This window comes from Pleurodeles waltl, chromosome 2_1 (assembly GCF_031143425.1).
Source record: "Pleurodeles waltl isolate 20211129_DDA chromosome 2_1, aPleWal1.hap1.20221129, whole genome shotgun sequence".
Taxonomy (NCBI): Eukaryota; Metazoa; Chordata; class Amphibia; order Caudata; family Salamandridae; genus Pleurodeles; species Pleurodeles waltl.
Window position 1 is genome coordinate 23,364,924 of NC_090438.1, and position 24,292 is coordinate 23,389,215.

At 51.1% G+C, this 24,292-nt stretch overlaps 1 protein-coding gene across 1 annotated transcript in view; it reads left to right on the forward strand.

Annotated features, from left to right (window-relative positions):
• Nucleotides 1–24,292, forward strand: part of LOC138259276 (nicotinamide N-methyltransferase-like) — a 199,628-nt gene that overhangs the window by 120,154 nt on the left and 55,182 nt on the right. Inside the window, exon 6 of the mRNA XM_069206896.1 lies at nucleotides 8,756–9,069. Coding sequence (XP_069062997.1) covers nucleotides 8,756–9,069 — 314 coding nt within the window. The remainder of the gene's footprint in view (nucleotides 1–8,755; nucleotides 9,070–24,292) is intronic.

The following is a 24,292-nucleotide window of genomic DNA, read 5'->3' on the forward strand; positions in this document are numbered from 1 at the left end:
ATCTAATGCATATCGATGATTTAGCTACCCCCTGCCAAATATCCCTCGGTGTCATTGGATACTTCGGTAGCCAGATCCTTTTCCCATTGCAAGACATAGGCGTATTTTTTGATGGAGGTCAGCTGTAAGAGGTATTGATATAGCCATGATATGCCTTTGCAGCAAACATTATTGAGATTGAGGAATTCAAGAGGGATCATGCTGAAGGGGTGAGTGTGCAGAGCTCAAGTTGGTTTAGATCAAATGTAGGGGTATATTTATAAGCTCCTAGTGCCACCTTGCGCCACATTAGAGTAATTTTATTGCACACTAAGGTGGCCCAACGAGGCCAAAATCCTCAGCGCCATATTTACAACTGCCATACTTTGTAACTCTTTGCGCCACATTATGCCTGCACCAGGCATATTGTATGCAAAGGGGGCGTTCCCCCATTAGGGAGGCCAAAAAAATGGTGCAAGGAAATCTAACAGATTTCCTTGTGTCATTTTTTACTGCACTTTTAAAGGCGTTAAAAGGGAGCTTCCATTGTTTATATTGGGCCCCTATGTACAATATTTTGGAGCTACTCCTGCAGAGAACATCAATAGCATCAATTAAAATGACGTTATTGCCCCCTACCCTGCGCTTTGGTGCGCTGTATCTTAGACACGGTGCACACATGGTGGCATTAGGGGTGCAAGGAAAGTGGCGTTCTACCAAGTGCACTGCCACTTTATTTAAATATGCCCCCTAGTGACCAAGCCTTTGTGCAATTGCAAGTCTCTTTCATCATAGAAGTTGCTTAAAAGAAGAGAATTGTCCTGATCTCCGCAGATTAAACCAGGATTGGTTTTGGCTGGGGGAAAATCGGGATTATGGGCCTGATTCTAACTTTGGAGGACGGTGTTAAACCGTCCCAAAAGTGGCGGATATACCACCTACCGTATTACGAGTTCCATAGGATATAATGGACTCGTAATACGGTAGGTGGTATATCCGCCACTTTTGGGACGGTTTAACACCGTCCTCCAAAGTTAGAATCAGGCCCTATGTGTCAAGGGGGTGAGTCAAAATGAATAGGTCCAGGAATGCCCTATGTTGCCGTCCCTCTCTGGTAAGCTAGAAGTAGCAATGTTAGAGGCAAGAACAGGGGACAATTCCACCTCAGAAGACGCTGGGGACCGCAGCAGTCCAGAGAGTGGGCAGGGGAAAAATGCCTGTTCTACTTGGCTCTGGGTTGTGGCTTCAGTCTAAGGAGGGGCAGAGTTGTGCAGCCATGATTTAGGTTGCTATGTTGGGAATGTCGAGGCCTCCTTCTGAAACCAGTTTGCTCAAGGTTGCTTTCGCCACTTTAGGGGACTTGCCGACTGAAGGAGTCTGGCCTGCTTTGTGGTGGGTACCTAAGGTACTTACATCTTATACCAGGTCCAGTTATTCCTTAATAGTGAAATGTAGGAGACTCTACTCCCTTAGGAGGTAAGTAATACACAAATTATATACACTAGTATGCAGAAATAGGCATGAAAACAGTTAGAGGACAGTGCAATTAGTGAAAATCACACTAGATAGAAATGGGCCTAGGGGGAGCACAAACCATATTATAAGAAAGTGGAATGCGAATGTCCATCTCCCACCTAGGCAAGTGTAGTGTGTAGATGTGTAGAGGGAAGCTGGGAGTACTAGAAAACCCCAAAGGTAAGTACTAAAAGCCACCCCAGTGACTAGGAAAGCAGGAGTAAACCACAATACTTTCCCAGAACACACACAGAAACGAAAAGAAGGATTATGCAAGAACCAGAAGAGACTGCAAGACACCAACAGTGGATTCTTGGACCTGAGGTCATGCGGAAAAAGGAGACCAAGTCCAAGAAGCACAGAAGAGTACATGGAGAACAGGAGCCCCTGCTAACTCGGATGAAGGTGCAAAAGAAGAACCACTGGTGAAGAAGAACAGTCAGTACTGCACCCAAGGAGACGGAGTCGGGTTCCTGGTTGGTGTAAATGATGTCCCACACTGGATGGATGATTGCAGTCTGGTTTGCGTCACTGGAGTCTGCCAAAAAGCGTTAGCGCACGCAAAGCTTGCGGTTAGCGGAAAATGTCACTACCCGGGACCAGGAAAGACCATGTGGACTCTACCAAGGATTGGAAGTTGAAGGGGGCTCTCAGTAACTCAAAGAGCCCACAGAAGACCAGGCAGCATGCCCAGGAGTCCCACAGGGACAAGGAAGGTGCAAAAGAGGCCTACACAGCACTATCACAAAGGCTCCCACATCACCGGAGTACCACTCAGGAAGCTGTGCGTCGCAGGATAGAGTGCTGGTGGCCAGTGCTACTCGATGCATGAAGGACTTGGAGGTAGGATGTCAACAAGCTTTGGCAGCTGCAAAACACGCTGTCCACAGGGGTACTGTCTTGCGTGGGGAGGCAAGCTTTTAACTCCACCATAACTGGACAGTTGGAAGAGAGGACCGTCGGGACCACTTCAGTTTATCACCCGTGTTGCAGGATCCAAGCACCTCAGCAGCAGAGGGAATCCACACAGCCAGTTGTCATTGCAGTTGGTCCCTGCAGAAGCAGGGGAGTGACTCCTTCACCCCAAGGGAGATTCCTTCACTCTTATGGTGCAGGCGGAAGACGGGCTGTTCTCAGAGGGTGCATGACCCGAAAACAGTTGCTGGTAGGAGCTGAAGATACAATGTTGCAGAAGGTGTCTTGCTTCTTTGGTGCAGTTTGTAGAGTTCCTGGAGGGTCCAGATGCAGTTTCTTCAGTGAGAAGTTGAAGTGGAGGATGCAGAGGATTCCTGCTGGAGTCTTGCAATCCGAATCTGAGGAACCTCCCAAAGGAGAGACCCTAAATAGCCCTGAAAGTGGGATTGGTCACCTAACCAGGTAAGCACCTATCAAGGGAGGGCTCTGACGTCACCTCCTGGCACTGGCCACTCAGATGCTCCCACAGTTCCCTGCCAGCTTTGATTATAGGATGGTAAAACCAAGGGACACTCTGGAGAAGCTCTGAGCACCACCCCTGGGGTGCTGATGGACAGGGGAGTGGCCACTCCCCTTTCCTTTGTCCAGTTTCACGCCAGAGCAGGGACTGGGGTTCCCTGAACAGGTGTAGACTGGTTTATGCAAGGAGGGCACCAAATGCGCCCTTCAAAGCGTTTCCAGTGGCTTGGGGAGGCTACCCCTCCCCAGCCTGTAACACCTATTTCCAAAGAGAGAGGGTGTAACACTCCCATCCCACAGGAAATCGTTTATTCTGCCTTCCTGGGCTCGAGCTGCTTGAGCAACAGGAGGGCAGAAACCTGTCTGTGAGGTGGCAGCTGCTGGGGCTTCCTGGAAAACCTTAGAAGGCTGTACTGTCAGTACTGGGGGTCCTCTAAGGAACCCCCAGAGTGCATGGGATCATACAAACAATACTTGCAAATGCATGGGGGTATGATTCCTACATGTTTGATACCAAACAGGCCTATGTTCAGAGTTTCCATTATGTAGCTGGACATAGGTAGTGACCAATGTCCAGTACACGCGTGAAATAGAGTCCCCGCACTCACAAACTCCAGCAAAGTGGGTCTGGAGTTTGTGGTGGCACATCTGCTAGTGCATGGATGCCCTCACATACAGGTAAATGCACCCTGCCCTCTGGCCTTAGTGGGCCTACCAACCCCACATGGGTGACTTATAGTGACCTGGTTTAGTGACCTATAGTGACAACGGGTGCACGCACCCGGTTCACGCAGTCTGCAATGGCAGGCCTGCAGAACCCTTTGCATGGGCTTCCTATGGGTGGCAGGGGACTTATAAGGGGTCACCAGTATGCCAATTGTGGATAAAATACTTTTTTAACAGTATCCAACAACCAATTTGAAGGGAGTGAGCATAACTACTGGGGTCCTGATTAGCAGGATCCCATTAGACACAGTCAAGCACACTGACATCAGGCAGAAAATGGGGGTAAACATGCCAAGGAAGAAGGGTACTTTCCTACACCGACCATAAGAAATTGAGCATTTTAGCGTGGATGTGTATGTGAACCAGGGGTGGAAGGGCCAAAAGAATAGTCTGGAGGACATAGAGGAGCCGGGCCATGAAGTTCATTTGTAGGCTATTAAAACTATGAAATCTCTAACTTCCCCAGCGACAAAGATCATTGAAAAGAGAAGTGGGGGATATTGCAAGAAAAACTATCCTTTGTCTGTGGCAGCAAGTGGATCCCATGGTAGGTTATGGCTATTGTCTCCCAATAGAAGCCTCTCCTAATGGGGTTCTCCATGCTAGTTTGTTAGTCTGTCACATACTTAGGTGCATATTTATACTTTTTTAAGCAAAACTGAGCTAACACAGTTTTGCGTCAAATTCCTTAGCGCCATTCCATAGCGGCAGCCATGTGCCATATCTATGGATTAACGTAAAAAAATAACGCTAGCCGGTAGGGACAAAAGTGCTAGTGGGTTAGAAATGACACGTAATGTCATTTTCTGCCGCACTAGCACCCAAACATGACTCTTGTCTCAGTAAAGACAGGAGTCATGCCCACCACCCCAATGGCCAGCACAGTGGACCAGTGTCCCCTGGGCAAGGCCATAAGACCCAGTTCCAGACAGGGAGCCCCAAGTCAGGGGCCCCCAAAGGGATACCAAAAAAAACATACTTACCTGTGTACTGATCCAGGATGGGGTTTCCCATCCTGTGGTGTCCCTCTGGTGTGGGTGGGGGTGTTGCTGGGGCTTGGGGTGGGCATCTGTTGGCCTATTCCATGGTGTTTGGCCATGGAAATGGGTCCACAGGTACGCTAATGCCTGGATACTGTCGCTATGCAGGTTTAACACCAATATCTGGTTCCGCCTCCTCTGTGCGCGTCGTTTCTGCACCAGAGGATAGATATGGAGCTGGGGGTTAGGGTCAGGGGTTGTGGAAGGGAACGTCTACCTTCAATTTAATTAGCACAAGGTAGTTTGCCGCATCCACAACATGACGCTCACTCCAATATTTTTATGCTAGACAGGTCTAGCATCAAAACAGAAATATGGATTAGGTCAGTGCCATTTTAACGTCAAAATAAATGATGCTAAAATGGCGCAACACAATTATAAATATGCACCTTACTTCGTAACTTGGAAAAGTTAATTTTGAAGCCTGATACCCGGGAGAAGCGTCCAGCTTCTCTATCAATGCCAGGGTTATAGAATCATGGTCTGAAATAAAACAGAGGATGCCATCAGTAAATAAAGCTAACTTGTGCTCTACGCTGTCTCCCACCACTCCTCTAATCACTGAGTGAGCCTGGATTCTGGCCACCAACAGTTCCATTGTAGGGGCAAATAATATGGAGCGCAAGGGGCATCCCTAACGCGTGCCATTGATCTTAAGTTTTGCAGTGAGTTTCTGGAAGTTAACAGGGATAAAGCTTTCATCTTAGACCCCAAGTGGATCTTGTTGAGGACCATAGAGAGATAATGCCAATCTATCAATCTGTTTGCCGGGTTGAGGGGAATGGTGATATAACACCCTGTTGAAGAGCTTTTTCAGCCATGTTTTAGACACGTTGTTTTAGCAAACTAGGCTTGCCGTTGTTCACTTTAGTCCAGTTACATTTTATTCAGCATTGCTTTATTTTTTTAGCATTAGCCACATTTGCTGTGTTGTTTTATTTTCTCTATCTGTTTGTTCCTTCGCCTAGGAAAGCATTGTCGAAGCTAAAGTACGTTCTTAGTACTGCATTTATTTCACTTTGTACATTCCTCAACGCTCCAGTCAGATAGGGTTTGCCAGCAAAAGTGGTACACTGTGTCGCCGACATTCACAGAAACATACACATCCTTACCTGGAGACATTTTCTTAGAACAACAGTGGTTTAATTATAAAACACTTCTCTGTCCCATACAAGTTAAAGGGAGATTCCAGCCAGATGACCATGATTGCATGCTGATTGCTGAACGTCTTTGCTACAGCTGCTTGTTTAGACTGCCAAATCCCTAGCCTATATGGGGACGGAGTCTTTCTAGAAAACAGGCTTCCTTGCTCAGGTATGGGGGATGATGTTTTTCCAGGGGGGAAACCTGAAGGGTGGATTAGGACTTATCACGCTGTGCTCTAACATAGATAAGTTAGGAAATATGTATCTATTATTCCGAGTGGCAGTATGGTGGGACTGTTTTTGTGTTTCACTCTCCTTGTCACAATGTTGCTTCTAGTGTGTTTTATCATCCTAGTTATTGCAACACATGCAATTTTATCTAAGATGCAGTTACTTCAATAAACCTTATTCAACTATATTCTGCTTCTGTTTGTCTTTGCCTGTGTGAGACTAATGTCACTGAGAGAAAGGGATGAGATCTGATCGACCACGATTCCCCTGAGGAGTTCTTTCTGTCATGCCCCCAGTTGCCACAATCATCCCTGCTTTCACGTGGAGATGAGGCACTGCTAGGTGGCTGGAAAAACCTGATTAGGCTGACAGTTGTCACATGCTGTGGGGTTGGACTCAGATCCCCACAATTCATGTGATGCTGCTGCCCAAATCCAGTAGTCTCATTAGGATAATGAGAACCTACGCAACAACTCCAGCATGGTATCCGTGACCACTCTAGATGTTAGTAATGAATTAAGCACCCTTATCAAGGGCTCTATCAAATGAGAGGATTAGGTTTTATAAAAAGTGGCAGTGTAGTCGTCGGGCCAGGTGCCTTGGAAAGGGGAAGGTTACTGATTGCTGCCGAGACCTCTCACGGAGAAATGTTATCCTCTAGGAGGCACAACTTCTTGGACCTCTATGGGGGAGCATAGGGACCCAAGTAATCATTCTGCCTCTGTCTATCAAGTTGCTGTGATTTATACAGGGTTGAGTAGTAGCTACAGACAAACTCAAGCATTTCATCTGTCTCGCGACTGAGGCATCCACCAATTCCCTAATATGATTACGACTAGAGCGGATGTGCAATTTATGTGCTGTGAGTCTATCCACTTTATCACCCCTTTCGTTGTAGAGCAGATTCTTGGCAGCCAATTTCATTAAGAGGTGTTGGAGCTCACCCCTGAGGTGGTGTAGATCTCTCAGGGTCCTGTGAGAACCCCCTTCCCTATGTCACACTTCTGCCTCTCATATCTGAATCTCCAGTTCCTGCTGGCGAAGTTTGTTTGCTCTTGCAAAGGTGGCCATGTGGGAAACACTTCTACTGTGTCATTTTCTCGGAAGTAGCGTTCTATGGATTCCTTGATATGGTTGCGTAGGGTCAAGCCTCTAAGTGCCACTTCATTAAGAACCCATGGTCTTGGGAAGGAGTGCTGAGGAGAGCCAGGCTTAACGTCAGCCATACTCGGGCACAAACCAAATTGACACTAACGTTGTTTTTCGTGTCAAGTAGGTTAGACAGCCGGACCTTGGAGACTTGGAAATAGTTGAGTTGGGAATATATCTTATGGACATTAGAGAAGAATGTGTAGTCCCGCTTGTGGGAGTGGAGATGTCACCTAGCATCTATTAAGGTTAGGTCCAATATTCCCTGGGACAGGGCAATGGGGTAGAAGGTTCGTTTTGCTGAGCGCGATCTAGGCAAGGATCTAGAGGAATATTAAAATCACCGGCTATTACCACTTTGCTTCAACGAAAATGTAAGATCCTCTGAAAAAGGTCAGTGTAAAACTCCTCCCTATTGCCATTAGGCCCATAGACTGAGGCTATGGTTAGCTTGGTAGAACCCAATATGTCCAGTATGCCTATTTGTCACCCTTCATGGTCTCCATGGGTACTGTCTAGGGCACAAAGATATGCTGTAATATTTAACCAGATGTAGTCAAAGTTTTACAGCAAACAGATAAACCCTTTTCATCTAATATGATGGTTATTTTTTTCCTGTGTACTTTTAATCGCTCTGTTATGGACTTACAATAAAAGCTTATACATAATAAAAACAGAAACACAATTGTAAAAACATGGCATAGGTGGACAAGAATGCAGATTTTAACTGATGTAATGATCACAGAAAGGCCTAGAAAGAATCAAATGCATGAATAAAACACACATCATTCTGAATTCACGTTTTCAAACTCACTTTATGAAGCTGCATAGTTTTAATTTTCACAATTTTCTGTGCATGTGTGGGCACAGATGTATGTGCTCCATTTCTGTACACAGGAATGTGTTTGTATGTCTTCCTGCTTGTGTGAAGCATATACCAGGAATACCAGGCTTGTCATCATTATGTTTGCAATGTCATACAAACTCCACCTGGGTGAGGGTCACGTGCTTTGCAGGGATGAAACAGTTGTTTGTGTTATACAGTGGGGTGCTTTTAAAGTGCATTAATAAAGAACAATTCACTTTAGTGCACTGCACCCCATACTTCAGTAGGGTGGAATAAGAACAGTAAATTCACACTTTGAGCAAGTAGGTGGTTAGCATGTATATATATATATATATATATAGTCCGCTTACATACACTCATCCTGAATCACAAAGGTAAACATACACGTTTAAGTAATTGTATGCTTTTCCAGTATTCCCCAAACTGCATTTTAATAGTAAGTTTACGAGTGCAGAGACTCTGCAGTCCAGGTGGAGAACTCCGTGTCTAAAAGGATAGACCTGTCTCATATTGTAATGTGTGGGATTCTCTGCCCTGACTTACGAAAACATGTAATTTTCGCTTTGTGAATCAGACCAATATTTTTTTAATTTATACAAACTAATTTTGAAAACTTGCTTTTGAATGAAAGAACATATTAGAGTCAATAATAAAGACAATGTGAATACTGTTTATTTCTTCATTTTTAGAGAGGAATGTCTTGAGAAGCAAAACAAGTTGAAAAGAAGAATTAAACAAGTTCTCAAATATGACCTCAGCAAAGATAACCCGCTGTCTCCCGCCGTCCTGCCTCCGGCTGACTGCCTGCTCCTAACACACTGCCTGGAGGTTCACGCCACAAGCAAAGAGGAGTGCCGGAGGGCCTTAAAAAATGTCTCATCACTGTTGAAAAATGGAGGGCATTTAATATTGATAGGTTGTCTTAAAGAGACATTTTATATGGCTGGGAGCTTTAAGTTTCCCCATCTATGTATCAATGAGAGATTTGTCAGCAAAGCACTGGGTGAGTGCCACTATGTCATTAAGGAGCTACAGGTATTTCCTAGGACACTTAGGGGGTCATAACGACCCTGGCGGTATAAGGCGCTTACCGCCGTGCAGAAGACCGCCAATACACTGCCGCGGTAGACCGCCACAGCTATTATGACACATATCACGGAATCCGCCGAAATTCAGACACCCACACAATAGCGCCACACCAAAGGTCGGCGATAAACTGGCGGAAACACATCCTCCACCTCCACGCCAACAGAAACACGCCCATGCTATTACGACCCACGAATCCACGCGGCGGTCTTTCAACCGCGGTGTTCCATTGGCGGTACAAACCACCGCGCTCAAAATACACACACATCTCCAAAACACCGCCACATTGGACATTTTGAAATACACACACCTGAGACACATACACACACCACTCCCACACACCCAACACAATATAAAACACACACCCACATCACCCACAAACCCCTACAATCAGAAATTCTGAGAGAAGGCGAGAGAGCACAGAATTGACAACCCCATCACACAGAGGCACACAACACCATCACCCACACAACATCCAGGCACAAAACACCACATACCACTACACTCACCACACTCATCACCACATACATCCCCCCACACATCACACACACCACCCCATGTCATGCCAAAGACACCCCCGCTTCTCTGAGGAGGAGCTCAGGGTAATGGTGGAGGAAATCCTACGGGTAGAGCCACAGCTATTTGGCTCACAGGTACAGCACACATCAATTGCAAGGAAGATGGAGCTATGGCAAAGAACAGTGGACAGGGTCAACACAGTGGGACAGCACCCAAGAAATAGGGAGGACATCAGGAAGAGGTGGAACGACCTACGGGGGAAGGTGCGTTCAACGGTATCCAGGCACCACATCGCGGTACAGCGGACTGGCGGCGGACCCCCACCTCCTCCCCCTCAACTAACAACATGGGAGGAGCAAGTCTTGACCATCTTGCATCCTGAGGGCCTCGGAGGAGTCGTCGGAGGAACGGACACTGGTAAGTCAAATCTTAACTATCACATCCCCCACCTTACATGCATGCTATCACACACCCCCACCCTCACACCCTCCCCTATCACCCAAACTCCTCACTAATGTACTAAGAACACCAACTACACATCCCAACCCCAAGACCTGCATGACACAACTAACCATGGACACTCATCACTAAAGCATGCCCACTGCACATACCCAGAACACCCCCCAACCATCAGCACACAACCCCACACACAGGAATGCCTGCACTGGGGTTCACGCACACCCAACCATTGCACACCATTACACACACACATACAATAATCATGGACTTATACCCCCGTAGGAACCCGAAGGAACGTCACCACACCAGACGGTCCAGACAACACCACTCCACCCCCAGAAGAGGCCCAAAGTGACGAGAGCAGCTCTGCACCACTGGATCTTGATGACCAGCCCGGACCATCGTGGGCCTCAGGACAGTCGGTTCCCCTCGCACAGGCATAGCCCAACACTGACCTTCCACCCTCTGGTAACACCAGCACAGCACCCACCCAGCGGGCCCAAACCTCCCTACCCAGGACAGGTCAATCAGCGGTGTGTCCACCACTACAGGGCACCCAGGCTAACCCACCACCCCAAAAACAACAGGGACCTGGGGGCAGTGGTAGTGGGCACACGGTCCAGGGGACGGAGGCACAGGAACACAGGGGAACTGGGAGGGCTGCTGTGTGACAGAGGGAGGACAGGCCAAGGGAACCAACTCTCCACGAGGCCCTCTCCTCCATCATGGGAGCATACCACCACTCCCAGGAAACGATGGCCATGGTCCTGGACAAGTTGCAGGAGACCCTGCGTCTGCAGGAGGAGCAGTATTTGGGGTTTAGGGAGGAGCTCAGGACCATCGGCTCCGCCCTGGGCACCATCGTAGGGGTGCTGACAGACATTCAAAAGACCTTGAGGGACACCGTGGCACTCCAAGGGGCCCCTGACACTAGCCACGACGATTAACTGCCTACCACCTCCGCCAGCGCTAGTGGACAGGACGCCCCGCCACAGGTCCACCACACCAGCACCCCATACCCTGCAGACGGACAACCACCACGCAAGCGGGCCCTGAGATCCAGGTATCAGGACAGAGCAAGATGGCAAGACCCCCGCCAGGATATAAGACCACCCTGATTGTCCCCCTACTGTCCCACTTTGTTACCCTGTCCAAATCGGAACTGCCCCAGCTCCACTTCCAATGGGCAGATGTGAAATGTACCTGTGAGACTAATAGACTGGACTCTGCCATGGACATTCCTCCACCATCACCCGTCACCATTTTACAACCCCCCTTCATTTTTAGCACTTAAATAAACACCCTTAAAACACTAAAAAAACTGGAGTCAGTCTATGATTTGTATTTTTCTATTATCAATGACAGTGTCATAATGGGTTACCCATTGGAAGGCTAACATACCAATGTCACACATCACAAGCCCTTCAAGGATGCAAGCAGTTGACACGTAGGTTACCACATTTGTGAAACTGAAATGGAAGGGGACAACTCAGTTAACAAATAGTGAGTGAAATGTCGGTACAGGATAGAGTTTGACGTGTGAAAGTTAATGTAATGTTACACCGGAAAATGTACTCACCTGAGTTTCACTGGAAATAATGCTGTATGACTGACTCCCTGTTGTCGTTTTCTTCTTCCTCAGCTTCATCCTCATCACTGTCCACAGGCTCCACAGACTCCACAGCTGCAACAACACCGTCATCTGGATCATCCTCCTGCAGAAAAGGCACCTGGCGTCGCAATGCTAAATTATGGAGCATGGAGCAGGAGATGATGATGTCGCACAGCTTCTTCGGTGAGTAGAATAGGGACCCACCTGTCATATGGAGGCACCTGAACCTGGCCTTAAGAAGGCCGAAGGTGCGTTCGATAACCCTCCTAGTCCGCACATGGGCATCATTGTAGCGTTCCTCTGCTCTGGTCCTGGGATTCCTCACTGGGTTCAATAGCCAGGAAAGGTTGGGGTAACCAGAGTCCCCCAATAGCCATACACGGTGCCTCTGGAGTTGACCCATCATTACAGGGATGCTGCTATTGCGCAGGATGTAGGCGTCATGCACAGAGCCAGGGAACATAGCATTTACCTGCGAGATGTACTGATCTGCCAAACAGACCATCTGGACATTCATCGAATGATAACTCTTCCGGTTCCTGTACACCTGTTCACTCCTGCGGGGGGGGACCAGAGCTACATGGGTCCCATCAATGGCACCTATGATGTTCAGGATATGTCCAAGGGCATAGAAGTCACCTTTCACTGTAAGCAAATCCTCCACCTCAGGAAAAATGATGTATCTCCTTACGTGTTTCAGCAGGGCAGCCAACACTCTGGACAACACGTTTGAAAACATAGGCTGGGACATCCCTGATGCCATGGCCACTGTTGTCTGAAAAGACCCACTTGCAAGGAAATGGAGCACTGACAGCACCTGCACGTCAGGGGGGATTCCAGTCGGATGGCGGATTGGTGACATCAGGTCTGGCTCCAACTCGGTACATAGTTCCTGGATTGTGGCACGGTCAAACCTGTAGGTGACAATTAAATGTCTCTCTTCCATTGTCAACATGTCCACCAGCGGTCGGTACACCGGAGGATTCTGCCATCTTCTCACATGTCCCAGCTGACGGTTCCTACGAAGGACAACAGCGAATAACCAGTCAATATTCCTCCAGGTATGTACCCAGAGTCACACACAAGACTACACCAGACAATGAACCCTTCCTGTATGTGTGTTGAGTGTAGGCCTCAGTATGTGTGACGCAGTTGAAAAAGAATCCATGTGGGCCCCTGAAATGGCGGCTGCCTGACCTCTAAACTGGGACAATGGGATTGTGGGGTAACAGCGCTGGCGTTGCACACCATCGCGGTAGGCAGTCGTAGACCGCGGAGCTCTGCTGCATTGGTTAACATTGGACCCTATGGGTCCCAGGAGCCAATGAACAGGTGCGCTGGTCGGTGATGATGCGCACCGCCGCGGATGTCACCGCCGCAGACGTCACCGCCATTTTCTATCTGTTAAATCACTAGATACCTGACCTTCGACAGGAGAGGACCTACACTGCTAGTGCTGCTGTGACCTCGGTCTGGAAGCAACAATGGCTGCTGCGTCTGGGGAAAGGGCCCCTGCCTTCACTGCACAGGAGTTGGAGAAACTTGTGGATGGGGTCCTCCCCAGTACATGCTACTCTACGGTCCTCCAGACCAACAGGTTAGTACACAGGGAGCACGTTGTATGGGGTAGGCCTGGGTGGACAGGGCTGGGGGGAAGAGTGAAGGGGGCAGAGTTCATACTACAGTAAAGAATGGGAATAAATGGGCCACATGGTCAGAGTAGGGAGGGGGCCACTCACATTGATGGTGCAGTTGGTAATGACTGTTCCTCTTCCCTTGTGCATGTCATGTTGGTCAGCGCCCACCAGAAGAGGGACATTTGGCGTGCCATTGCCAAGGAGGTCTGGACCCTAGGGGCCCACCAGAGACGGGGAACCCACTGCCGGAAGAGATGGGAGGACATTCGCTGCTGCAGCAAGAAGACGGCGGAGGCTCAGCTGGGGATGGCCTCCCAACGTGGGAGGGGTGCCCGTTGCACCATGACCACCCTGATGTTCCGGATCCTGGCGGTGGCCTACCCGGAGTTGGATGGGCGCTTGAGGACATCACAGCAGACACAAGGGGGTGAGTACAACCTCATTCTGCGGACTTTGCGTGCAGTGGAGGTGTCTGGGTGGGGGAGGTGGGCTGTGGGTGTCCCTAGGCCAGGGCGAATTCGGTAGGCAAGGCCCCTCCGTAATGTAGGCCATGTGGCACTCTACCCCACCTCAGAAGAGTGCCAAGTTGAGGTATAGTTGCCCCTGTGGCATCCATGTGCGCAGATGTCCACCATTGACATGTAGGCCATATCCCAGAAATTGCATGTGCAGAGGCCAGGAGCACGGCGTAATTCATGGGGCTGCTGCGTCTGTCTTGTCCGCCAACGGTAGCGGTATGCCATGCACTAAAACTCTCTTGCTTCTGTCTCCCCCCCTATTTCTGCTCTCCCTGAACTTTTGTACATCAGCATCATCAGGCGGAGGTACAGTGGCACCAGAGCACGAGGGAGCTGCATCCCACATGGCCATGGAGGGCCACACCACAGACTCTGAATGCACCAGTGGGACGGAGGGCGAGGGGAGCTTCACGTCGGCCACCGGATCAGCAACCAGCGACACGGACTCGTCCGACGATGGGAGCTCCCTTGTGGTGGCGGCACGATCTGTGCCCCCCACTTCTACAGGTACAGCCGCCACCTCCCCTACCAGCACCGCCCTCCCAGCAGCCCCTCAGCGTTCGCCCCGTGCCCGCTCACCCAGGAGGGTGGGCATCACCTTCGTCCCAGGCACCTCAGGCCCTGCCCCAGTCACCCCTGCTGCCCTCAGTGAGGAGGCCATTGACCTCCTCAGGTCACTCACTGTTGGGCAGTCTACCATTGTGAATGCCATCCAGGGTGTAGAACGAGAGTTGCAACACGGTAATGCATTCCTGGAGGGCATTCATTCTGGTCAGGCTGTCCTTCAGCGAACCCTGCAATCTCTGGCCTCAGCACTGATGGCAGCCATTGTCCCTGTGTCTAGCCTCCCCCCTCCAACTTCCTCCACCCAGACCCAAACCCCTGTACCCCAGACCATCCCAAGCACACCTACAGACCAGCATGCACAAAAGTCAACACACACAAGTAGCTCAAGCAAACATAGGCACCACACACACCACAAGCACTCACACAAGCATCACACACATACGGATACAGCAACATCCACTGTCTCCACTGTGTCCCCCTCCTCTTCTTCTTCCTCCTCCCTCCCAGTCTCGTCTACACACACACCTGCATGCACCACATCTACAGGCACTAGGACTCGCACCAGGACACCCAGCACCACAAGCCGCTCACCTGCACTCACCACCTCCACTGCCATTTACACGTCCCCTGTGTCCTCTCCCAGTGTGTCTGTAACGCCCCCTCCCAAAGTACCCAAACACCGGCAATCACTCACCCAACATCCATCCACCTCACGACAGCCTCCAGTACCTGCACCTGCACCCAAAATACCTAAAGTGACACCTCCTACAACCACCTCCTCTTCCTCCACTCCCAGACCCCCTCCAGCTACCCATCCCTGTGTCCGTCAGAAACTGTCCCTCTGTCAACTTGACCTTTTTGCCCCCACCCCCCCTCCAATCATCAGTCCCGTCGTAGCGCCTAAGCCAAAAAGCCTCCAGTACCAGTGGTGCGTGTTCCAGGTTTTTGGAGTGCACCGTCCACCAGGGCAGGCAGTAGGACCCGGAGCCAAGGCACTGGCAGCCCACCCCCTGTGAAGGCTCCAAAATTGGAGAGTGGACGACGGGACCGTGTCAAGACTCCTGGTGGGACAACAAGTGAAATGGGATCGAAGGCGATTGGTGAGTCAGCTGTAACTCCAAAAAAGGTGGGGAAGGTCCAGAGGAAGTATGCCCAGCCTGTTGTGAGTGTAACGGCGGAGAAGTGCGCCATCTTTTCCGGCGGTCCAGACACAACCACCAGCACCGTCGTCACTGGTCCAGAGACCACCGCCAGGGTCACAGCCCAGGAGGGCACAAGTATCGTCACTGGTCCAGAGACCACCGCCAGAGTCACAGCCCAGGAGGGCCCAAGTATCGTCACTGGTCCAGAGACCACCGCCAGAGTCACAGCCCAGGAGGGCACAAGTATCGTCACTGGTCCAGAGACCACCGCCAGAGTCACAGCCCAGGAGGGGACAGGATGCCACAGCCCCGCTGGCCAATGATGGAACGTCATGCCACACACCAATGTCCAGTGTGAAGATCGTCATGACACACACCAATGCCCAGTGTAGCGATCGTCATGCCACACACCAATGTCAGTATCAGGACCGCCATGGCAAAACACCGCTGAACAGGGCAAAGACCGCCATGGTAAAGCACCGCTGAACAGGGCAAAGACCGCCATGTCAAAGCACCGCTGAACAGGGCAAAGACCGCCATGGCAAAGCACTGCTGAACAGTCCTGAACCTCAATGGCAAAGCACCGCTGAACAGGGCAAAGACCGCCATGGCAAAGCACCGCTGAACAGTCCTGAACCTCAATGGCAAAGCACAGCTGAACAGGGCAAAGACCGCCATGTCAAAGCACCGCTGAACAGTCCTGAACCTCAATGGCAAAGCACCGCTGAACAGGGCAAAGACCGCCATGGCAAAGCACCGCTGAACAGTCCTGAACCTCAATGGCAAAGCACCGCTGAACAGGGCAAAGACCGCCATGGCAAAGCACCGCTGAACAGTCATGAACCTCAATGGCAAAGCACCGCTGAACAGGGCAAAGTCCGCCATGGCAAAGCACCGCTGAACAGTCCTGAACCTCAATGGCAAAGCACCGCTGAACAGGGCAAAGACCGCCATGGCAAAGCACCGCTGAACAGTCCTGATCCTCAATGGCAAAGCACCGCTGAACAGGGCAAAGACCGCCATGTCAAAGCACCGCTGAACAGTCCTGAACCTCAATGGCAAAGCACCGCTGAACAGGGCAAAGACCGCCATGGCAAAGCACCGCTGAACAGTCCTGAACCTCAATGGCAAAGCACCGCTGAACAGGGCAAAGACCGCCATGGCAAAGCACCGCTGAACAGTCATGAACCTCAATGGCAAAGCACCGCTGAACAGGGGAAAGACCGCCATGGCAAAGCACCGCTGAACAGTCCTGAACCTCAATGGCAAAGCACCGCTGAACAGGGCAAAGACCGCCCTGTCAAAGCACCGCTGAACAGGCCAAAGACCGCCATGGTAAAGCACCGCTGAACAGGGCATGCACCGTGTAGGAATGAATGGACCGCCACATCAGGCATCCTTATCCCATGTGCAGCTGGGACAGTGCCCACTGTAGAGACTTGAGAGACTGTGGCTTTGCACTCCCCAGGATGGCACAGTGGGCAAACCACCCACTGTATTGACTTGAGAGACTGTGGCTTTGCACTCCCCAGGATGGCACAGTGGGCAAACCACCCACTGTAGAGACTTGAGAGACTGTGGCTTTGCACTCCCCAGGATGGCACATTGGGCAAACCACCCACTGTATAGACTTGAGAGACTGTGGCTTTGCACTCCCCAGGATGGCACAGTGGGCAACCGACCCACTGTAGAGACTTGAGAGACTGTGGCTTTGCACTCCACAGGATACATCAATGGGCATGGAGCCCCGTCGTGGATCTGGCTTCGCATTCATCTGGCTGAGGTGCCCCCCCTTCGCTTCCCCCTGAGGTGCCTGTTTTATTTCTATCTGATGCCCTGGCAGTGTTCTCTCCGATTTTGGTCAGGTATCTATTGTGGGCCTCGCCCATGCATTTTTGGACTGTTGGTGCACGGACATTGTTGTGTACATATCTGCACTACTTCTTGTATTGTATATATAATTATGAGTGATTTAGACATATATATCTGTATATTTTTGTATGACATGTATATTGGCACATTACAATGTTTGACCGAAATTCGCTTTGTCTTTGGATTCTTCCGGGGGGATTGTGGGTTGTTAATGTGATTTTTTTGACTGCATTGGTGTGTATGTTGTAATATGCGAGGGTGGAGGTGGGGGTGTTTGGTGGGTTTCCCCCTAACTTTTGCCTCCCCGTGTCGTAGGTGCAGTACTCACCGGTATCTTCTGCGCCTACTTCGCTGTTGGTCGTAAAGGAGCAGAAAGACAAGGGCAGGTAGTATTTGGAGTTCGGGGTCCATGGAGCCGTCGTTCCTTGTGGGATATGTTAAGGTGAGCATTTTCCAATAGCACACGCTGTTTCCGCTGTGTTTTTATCCACGGTGAATCTGCCCCGGAAAAGGTGGCGGATTGGCGGGTTGTAATAGTGTGGGTGGTACATTGTCTCCCGTCTGTCTGTTGGCGGTGACCGCCGCACTGCTTGCCTGTACCGCCGTGGTGGGCGGTGTGTTAAAGTGGCTGTCTTTGTTGGCGGTATCCGCCAGGGTCATAATTCCCTTTTTTTGTCCGTCGGCCTGTTTGCGGTATTACCGCACCTTTTACACCGTCCGCCAGAGTCGTAATGACCCCCTTAATCGTTTGTATGATGTGGCAGATTATGAAAGCCTTGTTGTTGTTCATGCTCAAAAAGAAACACCTGTTTCATCTTCTTATGAATCATAATTGATAGACGTATCAGGTACAAAGAGGAAATGAATAGGCTGCCTCTGTCCTGAATCCAATTTCTTCTGTATCACAAGTTGTTGATCCTGTTGCTGCTCACACCAGTGGTGCTCTCCTTTCTGCCTCTCCTCAGTGATTAACAAATGGATTTGTATTTGATGGTAACACTTTGTCTTAGCTGTGCCAGGGTCTGTTTCAGCCAATACCCTTCACCAAAAGGTCTAATGGGTTGTAGATCAGTGAATAAAGTGGTGGGTTTGGTGATGAACTTACCTGCCATTTTATTCAATTTTGCTGCCGAAAAATGATAATACATTCTTAAAATATAATTAATGTCCACTTCCTCAGTGAATTTAAATCTTTTGTGTTCTATTCTTTTATGTAATGCCCTAGGCCTGCATGTGTGTGCCCTCAGAAGTCTTTCATACATGGTTCACATGTTATGTGGATATCTTCCATTTGAAGATAAGATACAACCCTCTGTCCACTATCGCCCTTTCCCAATGTGCATTTTAAAACAAAAATACAGATGTAGAAATCAATAGTAAAAGGTGTAATAAACAGATCACAGTAATTCTAATACTGTATTCTGTTTTCATGCTTGATAGCACAGATTTTTGGGCCCAGATTTATGGGCTTTTGATGCAGGACAGCACAGAGCAACAGGTCACCTTGTTGTGCTGCCCTGCATCAAAGGGCATGATTTCGCCCTATCTATGGCATACAGCGCATTCCTGTCTTTTCCCAGTGTGCTGGTGCTGTTTTGGCTGCCTTGCTTCAACGCAGGCACACTTGCCCCATGGTACAAGGATGTCTGCGTTGTAAGCAGGATTGTTTTATTGTATGAAGGGGACCTTCCTGCACAAACACAATCCTGGGAGGCATTTTCATCTTTCTGTGTGTGCTGCAGAATGTGGCACTCATAGAAGAGAAACAACGGGGAGAGATAAAGATATTTCTTAAGGTTTAAGCGCATTCCCAGGTGAACAGGCTCTTATAAATGTGGGATTACATCCAAATCCTTAGGTGTTGCGGTCGAATACCTACAACAATGCCCATGGAACACCTCCCTCTGCAGAGTAATGCAACGCAGTGAGTAGGTGAACGTCAGCTCTCTGGGCATGTGCTTGGAAAACATTCTCTGATCAAGAATGTAATCATACAATTCACCACCCTCAGTGTACCAGCTTCATTGATTATAATTTGTTAGATATCATGTTATTGCAATCTCTAGTGGACATGCTAGTAGTTCCTAGGCAGGATAACGATTGCAATGCCCTGGAGCTGAAGCTGGGTGCCCCGGGGGACACCCTCTCAAACACCTTGCTTGAGCCACTTGATAAAAGGCTGGATCTGACTTGTAACCTGCGTAGACTTAAATGGTGTTCTGTAACTGGGTCAGATGTAACCTAGGCCAAAGTGCTTAAGGTTGTGTTTAAAGGCTTAGGTGCTGTAGCTTCAGACATTAGGATCTTGTACAATCCAGCATTGTTCCAAGATTGAGTGAAATCCACATTTCCCTGTTTGAATCATTTAGGAATATGCTTTTGGGATAATCTAAGTCCATCCCCAAGTGGAAGAAAGAGGCTTGTTTGTATACTAAATCTTGTCTATTAGCTAGGCTTGCCCTTTCCTGATCTATTAAGTCTGGGTCTTGACCTGCCATCCCGACGTCTAGGTCATTATATAAAGAGTCAGTCACTAATGTGAAAAGAAGTTACGAACGGCCCAAATGGGAGTCAATGTTGAGTGCCATCCACCCAAAAGCTGTTTATCCGGATTATTTTAAACAGGTTGAATGTGTTAACTCCTCTGCAGGCTGGGTTTATGGATGGTATGGGCAGTTGTGAGTTCCAGGTGTTTCGGTTGCAACTGTTATGTTGGAAACATATGTTCTGAGGGGTGTTAGTCTGTAAGTTATTTTTGTGACTCTTCAGTCTGTCTTTAATCTTATAGGACTATGAGCCAGTACCACGCTTGTACCCTTTTCTCTTGATTACAGTCTTAGGTGTATTCAGGATATAGGGGGTCATTCCGACCCTGGCGGTCGGTGTTAAAGCGGCGGCCAACCCGCCAACAGGCAGGCGGTCAAAAAAATGGAATTCTGACCCTGGCGGGAACCGCCAACATAGCCCGCCACTTTAACACTCCGACCGCCACGGCGGGGCAAACAAACAGCGCGGCGGTCACCGCCAACAGACAGGCGGCAGACAATGTACCGCCCACCCTATCACGACCCACCAATCCTCCACCTTTTCCGGGGCGGGAGCCCCGCCGATAAAAACACGGCGGAAACAGATCACGAACGGGAAAACGCTCACCTCTATACACTCCACGAGGAATCTGGACAGCATTAAACATCCTACCAGCAATTGTCTACCTGCTCCTCTACCAGGAGCACGAACGCCACCGCAGGAGACACCGGTGAGTACTGCACCTACGACACAGGGGAGGGGGGAGGAGAAAAGATTATGGGCACACACATACGCGACCCCCCCCAATCCCCACACACCAATGCAGAGCAACAAGTCAGATCTACACCCCTCAAACCCCCCGGAATAATTCAAAGACAAACTAAAATGATCATTGAAATAGAAGTATATTAAATCATATGTGAATTTAAGTGAAACATTAGATTATAAAAAATAAAAAAAATCACAACATGAAGAATATTAACATAGTCCAAAAGTCCGGCACATATTGGCTACATGCCATTGTCCATGGGCCAATGTGCATAAACACATGGGCAAAGCCCACACACGAGACCCGTTTCCATTGGAGAGAACACTGCTGGGGCATCAGATGATAAAACCACAGGCACCTCAGGGGGAAGGGAAGGGGGGGCACCTCAGCCACATGAGTCCACGACGCCAGATCCACGAGGGGCCTCCATGCCCACTGTCCCATCCTGGGGAGTGCAAAGCCACAGTCTCACAAGTCTCTACAGTGGGTGGATTGCCCACTGTACCATCCTGGGGAGTGCAAAGCCACAGTCTCACAAGTCTTTTCAGTGGGTGGATTGCCCACTGTCCCGTCCTGGGGAGTGCAAAGCCACAGTCTCACAAGTCTTTTCAGTGGGTGGATTGCCCACTGTACCATCCTGGGGAGTGCAAAGCCACAGTCTCACAAGTCTTTTCAGTGGGTGGATTGCCCACTGTACCATCCTGGGGAGTGCAAAGCCACAGTCCATCTGGTGGATTACAGACTCCACTGGTTATGGAGGAGGCATGGTGCCCAGAGTGCTTCGTGAAGCCCTGCCCGACACAGATCCGGCCCTGCCAATGGGCCAGCGGTGCCTGAGATGAAGGGCCCAGCGGAGCGGTGCTTGAGATGAAGGCCCCAGCGGAGCGGTGCTTGAGATGAAGGCCCCAGCGGAGCGGTGCTTGAGAGGAAGGCCCCAGCGGAGCGGTGCTTGACAGGAAGGGCCCAGCGGAGCGGTGCAGAGACGGCGGGGCCCAGCGGAGCGGTGCTTGACAGGAAGGGCCCAGCGGAGCGGTGCTTGACCGGAAGGGCCCATCGGAGCGGTGCTTGAGATGAAGGGCCCAGCGGAGCGGTGCAGAGACGGCGGGGCCCAGCGGAGCGGTGCTTGACAGGAAGGGCCCAGCGGAGCGGTGCTTGAGATGAAGGGCCCAGCGGAGCGGTGCTTGAGATGAAGGGCCCAGCGGAGCGGTGCTTGACCGGAAGGGCCCAGCGGAGCGGTGCTTGAGAGGAAGGCCCCAGCGGAGCGGTGCTTGACAGGAAGGCCCCAGCGGAGCGGTGCTTGAGATGAAGGCCCCAGCGGAGCAGTGCTTGACAGGAAGGGCCCAGCGGAGTGGTGCAGAGACGGCGGGGCCCAGCGGAGCGGTGCTTGACAGGAAGGGCCCAGCGGAGCGGTGCTTGAGATGAAGGGCCCAGCGGAGCGGTGCTTGAGATAAAGGGCCCAGCGGAGCGGTGCTTGACCGGAAGGGCCCAGCGGAGCGGTGCTTGACAGGAAGGGCCCAGCGGAGTGGTTCTTCTCACGGCAGGGCCCTGTTCAGCGGTTCTTCTCACGGCGGGCCCTGTTCAGCAGTTCTTGTCACGGCGGCGCCCTGTTCAGCGGTTCTTCTCACGGCGGGGCCCTGTTCAGCGGTTCTTCTCACGGCGGGGCCCTGTTCAGCGGTTCTTCTCACGGCGGGGCCCTGTTCAGCGGTTCTTCTCACGGCGGAGCCCTGTTCAGCGGTTCTTCTCACGGCGGGGCCCTGTTCATCGGTTCTTCTCACGGCGGGGCCCAGCTGAGCGGTTCTTCTCACGGCATGGCCCTGTTCAGCGGTGCTTGTCTTGTGTTCCTAGGGAACCAGATCTGGGCAATCATTCTCGCTCAGTCGCCATCTGACCTATCGCTTGCGGTTCCCTCCTGTGCAGGACTCCTGGGCCCCTGGGTGTCCTCCGTCAAACCCCAAATGGGGCTGGTGGGGCCCTCCTGGGCAGCTCGCCTGCTGCCGGACTTCTTCGCTCTGCTGCCCTTGCCCTCCTTGGACGAAACTCTGGGGCCCTTGCCTCCCTTGGAAGTATCTCTGGGGCCCTTGCCCTCCTTGGACGAATCTCTGGGGCCCTTGCCTCCCTTGGAAGTTTCTCTGGGGCCCTTGCCCTCCTTGGAAGAATCTCTGGGGCCCTTGCCACCCTTGGTGGATGGGCCAGGTGACGGTGCAAGGCTGGTGTCCTTGGGGGCAGCCGTCTCAGGCATGTGGCGCCGGCCCTTGACTTTTTTGCTTCTTTTCCCAGGGGGTGGGCTTGCTGTCCCCTTGCTGCTGGCCGATGTTCCTGCCTTAGGAGCTGGTGGACTCCAATAGCCCTGAACGATGGTCCTAGTAGGTGCAGGGCTTGTGGTGGCTGAGGTGCTGGTTGGACTCTTACGAGATGGAGGGGGTGGGTCAGTTATTGGAAAGAGGTCAAGGTTGGAAAGGAAAATCAATTTCGAAAGACAGGGACGGGTAGTTGTAATGGGTATGGGAGTGGAGGAGGAGGATGTGGTTGTAGGAGAGTCAAGTGTGCTGTCTTTGGGTGCAGGTGCTTGTTACGGAGGCTGTCGTGAGGTGGATGGCTGTTGGGTGGGTGGCTGCCTGCGTTTGTGTGGTTTGGAAGAGGGGGTGACAGACACACTGGGAGAGGACACAGGGGACGTGTAAATGGTAGTGGGGGTGGTGACTGCACGTGTGCGGACTGTTCTGGTGGGTGTGGTGGTGATGGACGTACTGGCTGATGGTGGTGTGCATGCAGGTGTGAGTGGAGACGTCACAGGGAGGGAAGAGGGAGACGACGAGGAGGGGGACACAGTGGAGGCAGTGGGTGTTGCTGTGTCTGCATGTGGATGTTGCTTGGGTGAATGCTTGTGTGATCTGTGGTGCTTATGTCTGGATGAGCTGCCCTTGGGTGTTGATGTGTGTGCAGGCTGGTCTGTAGGTGTGTCTGGGATAGGCAGAGGAACAGGGGAGTGGGACTGGGTTGAGGAAGTTGGAGGGGGGAGGCTAGACACAGGGACAATTGCTGCCGTCAGTGCTGAGGCCAGAGCGTTGAACGATCACTGATGGGCAGCCTGACCCAAATGAATGCCCTCCAGGTATGCATTGCTCCGATGCACCTCCCTTTCCACCCCCTGGATGGCATTCAAAAGGGTAGACTGCCCAACAATGAGCGTCCGGAGGAGGTGAATGACCTCCTCACTGAGGGCAGCAGGGGTAACTGGGGCAGGACCTGAGGTGCCAGGGGCGAAGGAGATGCCCGGCTTCCTGGCCGAGCGGGCACGGGGTGAAAGCTGAGGGGCTGCTGGGAGGGCGGAGCTGGTGCGCTGGGTGGCGGCTGTACCTGTTCTAGCGGTGGGCACGGATGTTGCCGCCACCACAAGGGAGCTCCCTTCCGAGGACGTGTCGGTGTCGCTGACGTCTCCACGGGTCCCCGTTGTGGAGCCCCCCTCGCCCTCCGTCTCACTGGTTAAGTCCGAGTCGGTTGCAGTGCCCTCCGGGCCCA